The sequence below is a fragment of the Staurois parvus genome, unplaced genomic scaffold (assembly GCF_062004578.1).
Source record: "Staurois parvus isolate SC_StPar_1 unplaced genomic scaffold, SC_StPar_1.0 ptg000086l, whole genome shotgun sequence".
In the NCBI taxonomy this organism is placed as follows: domain Eukaryota; kingdom Metazoa; phylum Chordata; class Amphibia; order Anura; family Ranidae; genus Staurois; species Staurois parvus.
In genome coordinates, this window is record NW_028317882.1 from 10,768,377 (window position 1) to 10,782,716 (window position 14,340).

Here is a 14,340-nt window from a genome sequence, read left to right on the forward strand (position 1 = left end):
TGAAACACTTCAGAATTCATCCTGCTGCTTTTGTCAGCAGTCACATCATCAATAAATACAAGAAAAACCCATTCACAACATCCAGACAAGTGAAAGACACTCTCCAGGAGGTGGGCGCATCATTGTCAAAGTCTACAATCAAGAGAAGCCATCACGAGAGCAAATACGGAGGGTTTACCACAAAGTGCAAACCATTCATAAGCCTGAAGAACAGAAAAGCCAGATTAGATTTTGTCAAAAAACATCTTAAAAAGCCAGACCAGTTCTGGAAAAGCATTCTTTAGACGGATGAAACTAAGATTAGTCTGCACCAGAATGATGGGAAGAAAAAAGTGTGGCGAAGGCTTGGAACAGCTCATGATCCAAAGCACACAACGTCATCTGTAAAACATGGTGGAGGCAGTGTGATAGCATGGGCATGCATGGCTTCCAGTGACACAGGGTCATTGATATTGATTGATGATGCGACAGAAGACAGAAGCAGCCGGATGAATTCTACAGTGTTTAGAGATATATGGTCAGCCCAGATTCAGCCAAATGCAGCAAAGTTGATTAGATAGCGCTTCACAGTACAGATGGACAATGATCCTAAACACACTGGAAAAGCAACCCAGGAGCTTTTGAAGGAAAAGAAGTGGAATATTCTGCAATGGCCCAGTCAATCACCTGATCTCAACCCAACTGAGCATGCATTTCACTTGCTGAAAGAAAACCTAAAGGCAGAAAGACCCACAAAGAACAACTGAAGACAGCTGCAGTTAGAGCCTGGCAAAGCATCAGAAAGGAGGAAACCCAGTCTTTGGTAATGTGTCATTGCCAGTAAAGTATTCTCAACAAAATATTAAAAATGAATATTTTAAATTTGGTTATATTCATTTGTCCAATTACTTTTGGTCCCATGAAAAAGGAAGGATGGCTACTCTTAAGAGCTGTAATTCCTAAAGCATTCCTCCAATTTGGATGTGCATACCCTGAAATTAAGCCTGAGTGCGCAATTTCAGCCCATATCCATTATAGCTTGAATATGTTTTGGTAAATACCTAATACCTGAAAAATCTAAAATTACACCTGTATCCAAACAGATATGGACCAGTGTGTGGGTGTTTGTGTGTGTGTGTGTATATATATATCCCCAGTTCCAGTTGCAAGATGTTAACATAGATGAATGCTGTAACTTCAAATAAGCTCTAAGCTGCTGCTGATGTCTACATACAACCTGCATGCCCATTTTACATTTTAATGTAAAAGTAAAAAAAAGCTGTACACACAAGCTAAAGGTTGCTTTACAAGCTTTAAGAAAGATGCTTGAAGCTTGCTAAAAAGATATATAGTATAGGCCAGTGGTCTGCAAACTGCGGCCTGGGGGCCAGATGTGGCCTTTTACTTGCTTCTATCTGGCCCTTGGAGCATTATTTCCCCCACTGTCAGCAACAGTGGGGTATAGTTCCTCCCACTGACATCAATGATGTTCCACTATTCCTACCATTGACACCAATGATGGGGGCTCTAATCCTCCCATTAATACCAAAGACAGGACACTATTACTCCCGCTAGTACTAATAATGGGGCATTGTTTACTCCCAAGTCAGTATATTTTCTACTCCCACTGACCACAGTCCGGCCCACCTAAAGTTTGAAGGACAGTAAACTGGCCCTTTGTATACAAAGTTTGGAGACCCCTGGTATAGGCTGATATAGGTAAAGATATAAAGTATAGGCTGTTTATACTGCTCTTATTCAAGCTTAAAGTGTTACTAAAGTCAAATGTTTTTACTATTAAAACAACAAATGTGTACAATTATAATGCAGAGTGGCCCAAATCCTCCTCAGGTCCCCCGTCGGTGATCTTGGCTCCTACTCTTCTGCGTGTGCCCCCATAGCAAGCTATGGGGGCACATGGTGTCTGCTCGCTCTTGAACTGTGTGTCTATGGATACACATGCCTGAGCCTCCACTTCCTCCTCACTGCATTTCATTGACAGAAGCAAATTGCTTCTGCGGCTGTTCGATTCCTGTGTAAAGAGGAAAAGGGGGAGAAGAGAAGCAGTCACGCACAGTGCTGGATCTGTTCTTCCCTCTCTTCCCCTTCACACAGGGAAGGGGGAGGACAGAGAAATAGAAAACTTTTTTTTTACCTTAATACAAGGAATGATTTAAGTTAAAAAAAAGTTTAGCTTTAGTATCACTTTAAATCCATGTGTATAGGGCCTAATAGAACATATAATTCTCCATACATAAAGTACAGATTGCCAGAATTACTTGTATTAGTGCTTTATTAGTCATAAATACAGTGGTTAAATGGTTAGCACTTCCACCTGGCAGCACTAGGGTCATTGGATCGAATCCCAACCACGGCACCACCTGCCTGGAGTTTGCATGTTCTCCCTGTGCCTGCGTGGGTTTCCTCCGGGTAATCTGGTTTCCTCCCACACTCCAAAGACATGCTGGTAGGTGAATTGGCTCCTGCTTAAATTTGCCCTGGTAGGTGTGAATGTGAGTTAGGAACCTTGGATTGTATGCCCCTTGAGGGTTAGGGACTGATGTGAATGTACAATATATATATATGTGTGTGTGTGTGTGTAAAACGATGCGTAAAAAGACGGAGTTATAGAAGTACCTGTAATAAATAAATAAATAAATGACAGAGACAGAAAACATAAGTGACTTTTATTTATTTTTTTATTTTCAAGTAGAATATAAAACATAATTTTTAGAGTACCAGTCTGGAAACAAAGGGTTTACATTAGTAAACATTTACTTAACAGCTTAAAACAATAACAAAAAAAAAACTATTTTAAAACAGGCAATGTAACATTATTGTGTAAAAGGAAAGATCAAGCGATACAAATGCTGAGCACTATCTTTTTTTTGGAGGTTAGAACAGTCATATCAAAACACATGTAGCAAACCATACAAAAATAAACCAGCTTATTTTGCAGGAGTACTATGTGGAGTGGCTGAAAGGAAAAATGACACCATGCAATAAACTCCTATTAACCCCAGTTGCCTTAAATCTGTAAATCCAACCCTGTCAACAGAAACTCTGTGATGCAAGGAGTACCTAAGCTTTCAAGTGGATATGTACATAGGTACATTTTCACAGTATTCTTTTATTTTAAAAAAGCAAAAATGCTTTTTCGCAGGAAACTGGGGTTGTAAAGAGTTTACCCCACATCATTTATGTATAAAAATCTATAAACATTCTAAAACATATTTTGTGTGCATAGGGTTACTTTACAATGTAAAAAAAATCTGTTAAGAGAAACAACATCCAGAGCAATATGTATCCTTAAATGGAGATTATGAAAATACACAGCAAAGCAGACATTATAGACACTCTTCAATCTAAAACTGCAATCCTTTTCATGTCCTTTCGCACTCACATCAGCACAATAACATACATTTGTACTCTGTGTTTTCCCTGCATGTAAAAGTTGATCTGTATTTTTCTCTATTATCTTGTGTGTGTGCTAAAGTACTCTTTATGTAATCTATTAAAGTAGGACTAGGTAAGAATCTGTTACTGCAACTGTTGTGTGCTGAATTTACATTTAGAGCATTCATCTGCTAAGTTTTTAATTTAACCACTTCCTGTCTGGACACTTTCACCCCCTTCCTGTCCAGGCCAATTTTCAGCTTTCAGCATGATCACACTTTGAATGACAATTGCGCGGTCATGCAACACTGTACGAATGAATGAATTTAGCATTTTTTTGAGACAGATAAAGCTTTATTTTAGTGGTATTTATTCACCCCTGGTATTTTTATTTTTTTTGCTATTTAAATGAAAAAGTCCAAAAATTTAGAAAAAAAGTGTTTTTCTTATAAATGCAAATAAACAATATTTCATCATAAATCTTGGCCAAAATATATTCTGTTATCTTTTTAGTAAACACAAATTAGTTTATAACCAAAAATTGTTTTGTTTTTTTTTTACATACTGTCACCCTAGCAGTACAGTGTCACCATGGTGACACTGTACTACTTGTGGGGTGTGATGAAGATTTTTTTTTTTTTTACACTGATTGCTTTTACACCCATAAAGGCTGTAAAAGCAATACATTTCTCCTTCTCTCTGGCTGCATTCTTACAGCCATTGAGAACTACTGAGTGAGCTGTGATTGGTCACAGCTTGTCACATGGTACAAGGCTGTTGTGAATAGCCTTGTACCATGTGACCTCTGTGATCATTCACAGATTTCACACGTAGTAAGCAATGATGTCACAAGTGACATCATTGCTTACTACTCTGCATATGATCACTGATTGGCCAATCAGTGATCACATGATCGGGACCTCACACAGAGGTCCCGTCCGATGATCGGTGTTCCACTGTGTCCAGAGGACACAGCGGGCACCGGATCGCGGTGCTGCACGCTCCGAGGGAGTGCGCACAACTAGAAAATGCGGGTGCCATTTATGAACGGCAACCCGCCCCTAGAGTGACACCGCCCTGCCGTTTAAAAACAGTAGGCAGACGGCAAGTGGTTAAAAAAAGTTCAATAGGTTTTCCTGTTGAAGATAAATAACAAAAAAACTGAAAAAGGGGCAAAAAGCTCACTGGAATTCTGCACAGTTTATTATCAGAGTGTGGATAAACCAATGAAAGGTGGTAGAGCCCTGATACATTATAAGGCAAGATTTCCCTCTCCCTATTAGTCAATGATATCAAAGAGCTAAGAAATATTGTAACCAGTGGCCTATTCTTCAATGAAAAAGCTGCCTGCACCTACAATACACATCTGTGGTGCTCTAAATGTAAATAAACCCTGACTAGTTCACGATGGCACTGCAAACTTTACCTGTATGCATTTTAATACAAGAGAACCAAAAGCTGAGAAGAGGCATTTGCAGCAGCAGTGCTGAGCATTTAACATAAGCTGATCCCTTTGGGCTCATGGAAATCATAACTGGGTAGTTATGGATTAGGGGTTCTTTATTACAGGTTCTAATCCCCTGGTCTAATATCAGGAAAGGCAAACTAATTGCATTTTGCCCCATCTAATTCCAAACATCTGACATTATTTGGTACAGGGCTCCACTGAAGTAACTGAACAAGCCTAGATGCCATTTATCGTATTCTCAAATATTCTTAAAAAATACAACCGGTCCAATTCATTAGAATAGGGTCTCCAAAATTTATAAACAAGTTTACTGCCCATCAAATTTTAGGGGGGTGGCCAGTAGGAGAAGAAAATGCCCTGGCATCAGTGGGCGTAAACAATGTTGAGTCTTTGGTATTAGGGGGACTAATAGTGCTCCATTGTTGGTGTCACTGGGAGGAATTGTGCCCCATTGTTGATGTCAGTAATAGTGTTCCATCATTGGTGACAGTGGAAGGAATAGTGCCCCATCGTTGATGTCAGTGAGAGGAATTTGTATTAATGGGAGGAATAGTGCCCCATCATTGGTATCAAAGGGAGAAATAGTACCCATGACGGGTGTCAGTGGGAAGAATAGAGCCCCACAGTCAGTGTCATTGGCAGTAACTACGCCCCACTGCCAGTGGGGGGAATAATGCCCTAAGGGCCAGATGACAGCAAGCAAAGGCCTGGTCCTTGCCCTCAAGGTGCAGTTTGGAGACCACTGCTTTAGAGTATGTACTGGAAGCTCCAAACAATATATTAAAAAATTAGGAAAAAATTCAAATTTACTCCTTTTTTTCCTCCCCAGTTAATAGCATTGCTGGGTTTAATTTGGTTAATGTAGAGTGAAGTTTTGGAGTGTAGTAATGCCACCGATTATCAGTTAGTACAATACCCAGCTGTTTAGACTGTTTGGTTTACAATTAAATCCAAAAGTTAGAACATCATGCTGATCATAGTAAGATTTGCTGGTTTATTTTAAAATCTGTTAAGAGGGCAAAATCTGTTACTGGTTTGAGAAAACAGTGAAGAGACAGAAGGGAGTTGTTAACCACTTGCCCTCTAGAGGATTTCCCCCCCCCCCCCCCTTCCTGACAAGGTCATTTTTTGCATTACAGCGCTACGTTATTTTAACTGACAATTGCGTGGTCATGCAATGCTGCACCCAAATTAAATTTACGTACTTTTTTCCCACAAATTGAGCTCTCTTTTGGTGGTATTTGAACGCCTGTGTGTTTTTATCTTTTGCACTATAAAAAAAACAAAAACAAAACAATTTTGAGGAAAAAAAAAAACATTTTTGACTTTTTGCTATTAAACATGTCCAGCAAAAAATTAAAAAAATTGAATTTATAATCATTTAAGAGTCATAAATGTAGGCCAAAATGTATTCTGCGACATGTCTTTGCTAAAAAAAAAAAATCCCACTTTGTATAAATTAATTGGTTTATGTGAAAGTTATAGCGTTTACAAATGGTGGTATATATATTTTAATTTTTTTATTAACTAGTAATGGATTGCGATCAGTAACTTAGAGTGGGACTGCGGTGGGCATTTTGACACTGGGGGGAACTGACTTGGCATCACTGAAATCTCCAGTGGCATCAATACAGTGATCAGTGCTAAAAAAAAGCACTGACACTGTACTAATGGCACTGGGCAGGAAGGGGTTAACATGAGGGGTGATTAAAGGGCTAACAGTGTGCTGGGTGTGTTTTACTGGGAGACGGTGTGTTGGTGCTTCACTGTAAGCACACTGCTGTGGATGGCTGTCGCAGGTATATATGATTTTGCGCACCACTGCCACCCTGTAGCAGTATATCTGCTATAGGGCGGTCGGGATGTGGATAAAATATTTTAAATAGGTCCATAAATCACAAATTCAAATCTTAATTGCGTCGCAGGAAAGCAGGACCCCTACTGTGCCACTACACAGAAAGGTCACGATATGAAAATCCCCTAACCCTAGGTTCACACTTAGGCGTTATCTGCAGCATTTTGCATTTTGCAGAAATGCAGCAAAAAACGCAAGACATGCTTTTCTGCAGCATTACCAACAGTCTATAAAACCAAAAACGCAACGTTTTGCATTAAAAAAAGTCCCTGACCCTTTCCAAAAAACGAACCGGGTGAAAATGCAGAGATGTGAACCTGTCTCAAAGGAAATCATGTTAAATGGACTGGGGTGCGTTTCTGCAAAATGTGGCAGAAAACGCTTAGGTGTGAACCTAGTGTAAAAGGGAAGAACTATAAAGAGCTATTTGATACAGCTTTGCTTCAAGGTTTTCAATATATATCACCAACAAAGATTGCTCTCAATTGCTTCAAAAGACAGGTTTGACTAGTGCAACAAACCCTTGCACACTGAAATTCCATTTCAAATACAGACTTATAGTTAGAAAAATAGGCACACATTCTAAGACAAAAATACAAGTTAGTAATGATAGCTTATTTAAATGTGTTCAAAAAAATATTGCAGGAATAAAAAAAAAAAAAAAAAAAAAAAAAAACACAGGAGGCAACATTCTGGAATTCAAAACCTATAAGATGAGAAAGACATGCAACAGTCTAAGTGGTTCACCTGTGGAGTAGTAATATCAAATTGTTGATTTAGTCAACATTGCCCTAAGAGTGCCAAAAAGAGGACATGTGGGTCTTTCCAGAATGTAAGATACCCCTATAACCAACAAAACTTATAGGATAACATTCCACATTTCACCTACAGGACACAAAAGTCAGGTTCGCCCCTGCAATACATATGGAATATAAATCAGGTTTTCCTTTTAATAAGAACAAAAAACTAATAAAAAAAGGGGATCAAACAACTTTCTTAATCTAAATAAACAAAACTAAGGCGGGCAGTATACAAATAATATGAAAAAGTTGTGATTTAAGCTTTGGGTTGATTATTTTAAAAGACTAAAGTGCAACCAGCTATCATATTATATTTCGAGGTATACAATCCAAAAGACTTTAAAGAAAAATAGCCTTATTTAATAAAATGCCACAAGGCATTAAAGCAGCCCTAACACACCACTACTGGTTTGCGAGTGATGACATACGGAAATTTTCTCTTTCCCTCAACCCCCCCCCATGGTTATTGTTTTTCACAATGCGGTAAGTAGCCTGCAATCCTAAACCTTGCAGGTATCAACAGATGATTTTAAACCATAATGAATAGTGTTACTGGATGCTACAATTTCACCAGGTACATATTAGATTATACAACAGCTAAAATAAAGCACTATTCAGCTTCAGCAGCATTGTCATGTAGGAATGAACTGCACACACAATAGACAATATGGCTAGGTGTTATGTATGCAGGATGCTAGACTGTCCATCTTTGATCTACAGTGTAACTAGAAACAACTGGTATACTGAATACTTCTACAACCAGCCTTTCTAGATCTTTAAAAACCAGGTGCATCTTGCTTTGAAAAACATCAACAGTTTATTACAAAAGAGTTTCTCAAGGATTTCATTATTAAAAGAAAAGCTGGCCATACAAATTTGAACTGGTTCGCCATCATCACGACCCAGCAGAAAATCAGTCAGTGGGTAGCCCCGTCTCCTCCCTCCTGACTACAAAAATTGAAAGAACCAAGTGGAAAATTGTGGGCTGACAAGCACCTTCATACATTTAGATGCAGGCACAACTTAGGTATGTTGAGAAGTGGTGGTGCTTCAGCAGGAGATTCGTCCACCCATGCTTTGTATGTGTATGGACTGATAAAAGGGTTAATATTACACTTTACATTATTCCTGCTCTTAAGAGTTCATAATATACAGGTAAGCAACATGTAGTTTTCTACTATTGATAAAATAAAATCTTGTGAAAATGCCAACAGATGACAGCAGAGCAAGCTTAAAGCGGAGTTCCACCCAAAAGAGGAAGTTGGGCTTTAAGGACTGCTTCCCCACTCCCCATTAAGGATTGGCATCTTTGGGGGGCCGGGGGGAGTGGGTACACGAATTTGACAGGTATCCGCTCCCACTTCCAGTCTGATCACCTAGGTGATCAGAAGCGGAAGGTGTCCTCCCCCCCGTAGTGTTTTGGGACACGCGACAGGTCCCAGAAGACTACAGGACCATTCATGAAGAGCAGCGCTACTCGAACATGCGCAGTGGGTACCTGGCTGTGAAGCCGCAAGCTATCCCAGCCGGGTGCCCACACTGAAGATGCCGGCCTCCTGGAATACAGGACGTCCGGTGAAAAGGACTGCGGGAGACAGGTAAGTGGCTGTTTTTTTTTAAAAGTCAGCAGCTACAGTTTTTGTAGCTGCTGACTTATTTTTTGACAGAGTGAGTGGAACTCCGCTTTGATTGTAGTTTTGTAACTGATGAAAGACTACGGTTTGATTCCAACTGACAGACACTTGAATGAAATGATGATAACCCATCAGATTTTAGACTTATAGACTGATTTACTGAAGAAGTAGAGCCTGTTTACTTAGCAAAGTGAATCTTTCCTCAGCAAGGTTCTCCTCAATTTGAATACCCAATCATATGTAGGGAAATTAAAAACAAAACCAGTTTTTCTTTCCAACAAATAGAAGACTGAAGTCTGTGAACATGCACTTTGCCAAATACACATTCTATTCCATTAGCAAATCAACACCATTATGTAAGCAAGGTAAATCTTTCACAGTGTAGGATATTATTACTCCTAGGGCATGGCACATGTTCAAATATCCTGAAAAAAAAAATAATTCAGCTTATTGCTTAGTTCACACATGCGTCAGTCTTCGCCGCCCCTCTAAAAAACAATTTGCAGTGCATTGCAATTCAGAGGCGTTTTAACAGGCAACTGGGAGGGCATATATCTGAGGCATGCTGCGAGTGGGCAGAATTACATTCTCTTCTGGACAGCAGTATAACCCAATTGTTTCTGGATTCTGTACCACTCAATAAATGAGAAAGAAAGATACATTTTTCCTACAAAAAGGAAGAGAACGGAGCTTAGGTCCTCATCACGTGAGGATAGGCAAAAACTGAGCTGGCACTAGCCAATGTGGTATTTGGCCACCAGTAAGAGCTGCCCCCTGGGCTCTGCTTTTGTTTATGTGCCTGGCATCTTACTCCTGCAGGTGGCAGTATAAAAAAAAATACAAAACAAAAGAAAAGAAACAAAAACAGTATAGAACAAAAGATTTCCACTGTGTCCTTCAATGAATGTAAGAGAAAAAGAAATTAGTGTTTTAATGATCCATAGATCATTGTATGAATTGTTAACCAAATAAATTACAACTCTCTCTTAAATTTAGAAAGAGAAAGTTGAACATGTATAACAATGGTAAAAGGACACAAGTCTGCATTAATTTAAATTTTAGTGAAAGCAGGCTGGTCAACATGTATTTTGGGGATAAGTTCACTTAAAAATAAATGCCTATTTTTTGCAAGTAAAAGAAACTAAATGTGCATTTACTTTTTTTTTGGAGCCTGTAAAGCATTGCACCAGAGATCAGCAGATTGCTGGTGGCATGCAGGTCTCCTGCAGACTGCCAGCATAATCTGTGTGCTCGTACCTCGTATGGGCAGACAGTTTTACACTGACAGGAAGACTCAAACCACCACAGCACTCAACAGTGCCGTGGGGGTTCAATGAGAACTATAAGCAGACATCTGCAAAGGATGTCGAGACTTGTAGTTCACTCATTCACAGAACTCTGTGAATGAATGATGTGGCCGTGTGGGCCGGGCCCCCACAGCCACACTGATTTTAAAAAGTGACAGCTAGTACAGGGAACTTCTCCCCATACTGTCACAGGGAAAGATGACAGTGGGCAGAAACTGCAGCAGTGGGAACATATTACATGTTCCACCCTAAAACGGGTGCAACATGTAACATGTTCCCAAAGTTGAACTTATCCTTTAAACATTTTTCGCTATACAAGGCTGTTGACATAATAAAAGCTGAACTCCATGAAACTTAAAAATCTTCCCCTGCAGTGGGACTGCATCCACATTGCAAGCGTTAAAACACATGATTCTATGTAGGGGACTTAGTAAAGCACTTTTAGTTACTCATTCCTCTGCTCCTCTTTGTTGCTAGACACCATAGGTCCCTGTAGCCTCTCCCTTCTCATCCGGCGGTCTATGATCCACTGACATCACCAGGACTGATACATGAACCATACACAGACCCTGCACTGGATGTGAAGAAGCTGAGGAACAGTCCACTACCAGAGAATGGGGGAGTGCCATCTGCCAAGCAAGCAAAACAGGTAAGCAAAAATGCTTTTTAATCCGCTAGACAGAAACAAGCATTTAAAAAAAAAGTTTTGTTTACAATCATACTTATTCATACCTAGGTGGATGCAGTATCGATCCGATGCTGCATCTGTTCCCCACCGGGTATAAGGGTGAGAACTGAGCGATCAGACACTGCAGATTGCTCAGTTCTCCCTGCCGCTCTGAGCAGAGAGCTGTGTCTGTCAGTTCCTATCTGTACAGGATACTAAAAACAATTATTTATGTATGCACATTAGCCAGAAAGGGTTATTTTTTTTTATTATGGCATTGCCAGGCAGGAAGTCAGCCAGAGTGTACAAAGACACTGCCCTCCTTTATTTCACACATTAAGTCTGAAACACGCATTTAGTGTTATAAAAGCTTTTATAGAAGGTAACTTGTTTATTTTATGTTTCTCTATTTAAACCTGTTTAATATTTTCTTACTTTTTACATTACATTTTTGCATTGGATTGAGTTTTAGTAAAGTGAGTAGATAACATTTTATTTCATTCCCTTTAGAAGCACAAACTTCATACAAATTAATCCAAGTAACAAGTCAAACACAGGATTGAAGTACTAATAAAACATACTCTTAAAAGAATTAAGCAAAGCAACTATTTAGTTAGGTGCTAATGGAGGAAGTGGTTTCCTCAACAGCTAAGGGCCCTTTCACATGGGCGATCCATCAGGTCCTCCTTTTAGTTTTTCAGGCAGACCTGATCGGGAGGTCCATACATTCCTATGGAACAGCGAGTGTACAGTACACTGACTTGTGCCCATATACTGCCGTCTACCTCTGCGTCCAATCAGGCCTGCTAAAAAAAATGGAGGACGACTGCGTCTTCTTCCATGTGGGTGGACTAGAGTGTAGGCAGCCAGGTGTAAAAAGAAGTAGAGTCCATTTACTCATCTGAAACAAACCAGTTGTCCGCCCTGCTCTGCTCCAGTCAACAGGGGATTAGCTCACAGATCCCCTGCTGATCAGAATGGAAGGCACCCGTGTGAAAGGGCCCTAAATGTATGTTCCTAGGCAGGACATTCAAAGAGAAATTTTAGCTTTACTCCTAAAACTAGTTTGAAAGAGCCAGTTGACCACCTTTGCCTTTCCTCACCGTCTTTCTGATGTCATAACATACAATGCAGGACCAGTAGTCCTGCATTGCATGTGAGGACAGCGCGGGACCGCCCACAACCCAGAGCATCAGTGAGAAGAGGAGCCAGCTGCCAAGGAAGCAAGGATTAGGTAAGTATTAGTCTGGGTTCACACATCTACGGGTCCTGTGTGCCTTGTTTACATGGGCACAGCAGTCCATTCATTTGAATGGGCTGCTGTACCTGCAGGAAAACGCGAGGAAAAAATCCTTGACCCTTTTTTAAAAAACAAGGCTGCACGGAACCGCATGAAACGCACACCAGAAAACGTGCCAAGCTTTTTGATGCATCGAAACAAATCTAATGAAATGCATGGTCTGCCTACATGCAAAACACAGGTCGCACAAGTGCAAACCTAGCCTTAGGTTTCATAGCCATTGCTTACTTGACAAGGTCATCAGGTCATTTAAAGAAGAATTAGAAGTAGGCCAAGCAAAATACTGTGTTCTTACTGCCTATATGGTGGCCCTTTCAAAATCTACATACAGTTATACACAGTACATTTTTCTGTTGAATTCATTCATGATCATAAAGATACACAAGCAAGCAAAGTCACAGGCCCATAAACCACCTGCCCCTGAAGAGGTGCCAGTTATGTGGTGAGCCAGCACCACAGTCAGGTACCATTCCTCATTTCTTGCTTGCAATAACAATGTCTTCAACATTTTCCGATACATAAATAATGGTAGCATTTGCTACTAGTGTTTTCTTAAAAAAATGTGTGGAGAATGTATTTTTTTACATTATTAAATTTTTATAGCTGCAACAGTATGCATATGTTGCAATTTATCTTCATATTTGTATACACTGTAGGAGAGAAACTCTGCAAGAAACGCATCTGAACATGGATTCATACACAATGAAATATGTTATGCAATATACTAGCCTCCCTTCAAGACCCATTTGTGAAGTGCACTTTACATGTGCTCTTCAATGGTCCACTGTGGAATGCACAATACGTTTACTAAAGCGCAGAACAGTTTGTCTAAATTAATAACTCAGGCTTAACATAGCCGCAATAGGATTCACTACTTAATTTCTATACCTTTACAAATGTGTTAAGAATGTAACTCACGTACTTTCTGCTACTTCTGCTCAAGTGTTAATTTTTTTTCACATATTGATGTATGGCAACCCAACATCTTTATATTTCAGCAACCAACGCCTTAGCTCTCATGCAATGTATAAAATAAATGCTCTTTAAAAAAATGGTGTTATATATTAAAATATAAAAATGGTGAAAGCAGCTAAGGTAATTGGAGGATGAAGGAACTTTGTACTTCTGCGTTACACAGTAGTTCATTGATCCTGCTGCTGATTAAAAAGAATCAGCTTCTGCTTTGGCTGTAACTAGCAGCATCCATAAAAAAATCCTATTAAATACTTTTTTATGCTAATTGGTCTGTTCACAGAAATCTACTCTCTACATTGCACAAGAAGGTAAGAGGGTGTTTTGCAAACAAGTATACAAAATGGCATCTCAACTCTATGTGGCAATTATTTAAAAAAATACCAGAAAAGCCACTATTCTTCATGACTTCCACAAAACCCAGGCTCAGAAGAGTACAGGCTGCTTAGAAACGTAAAGTTAGAATTTATATTCCAACTCAAACCTTAGGCTCATTCTTCTAAGGGAGGAAATTCTGTTAGAAAATGAAAGGTTCACCGAGATGGTGGTGCTAGCACAGGGTGTGACAGAGTGACATTAAGGGCATCGTTGTGCTGCACCAAGGATGTATGTTGATAATGCAACACCAACTCTTTCAATGAAGAGTAAAGGTAATAGGGCTCAGCAAAGCCATATCCAGTGGTTGTCTTGTAGATAACGCAGTGTTTTGTATCACCATCGACCCTATAAACAGAGGTCAGAATAAAAGTTAGAGGATCTAAGGTCACAGCATACATTTTCACTATATAACATCTGCATCGTTATAGCAATACAAACAGTAGTTATTTTTGACAATCAATAATAAGCTTTCTTGAAATATCCCCTTAAATACTACCTGTCTGTTGTCCATCTTTTCCGGCACGTTCCTCTGAACTCTACTGTATGGAGGGTTGAGGTGCCGTTCACAGTGAATGGCAACGCAG

The 14,340-nt window shown here is 39.7% G+C and overlaps 1 protein-coding gene across 1 annotated transcript in view; it reads right to left on the reverse strand.

Annotated features, from left to right (window-relative positions):
- Positions 1–2,660: 2,660 nt before the first annotated feature.
- PIK3R2 (phosphoinositide-3-kinase regulatory subunit 2) overlaps positions 2,661–14,340 on the reverse strand; it is a 111,029-nt gene continuing 99,349 nt past the window's right edge. Inside the window, exon 16 of the mRNA XM_089670045.1 lies at positions 2,661–14,101. Within this exon, the coding sequence (XP_089526171.1) occupies positions 13,912–14,101 (190 nt within the window). The 3' untranslated portion in view covers positions 2,661–13,911. The remainder of the gene's footprint in view (positions 14,102–14,340) is intronic.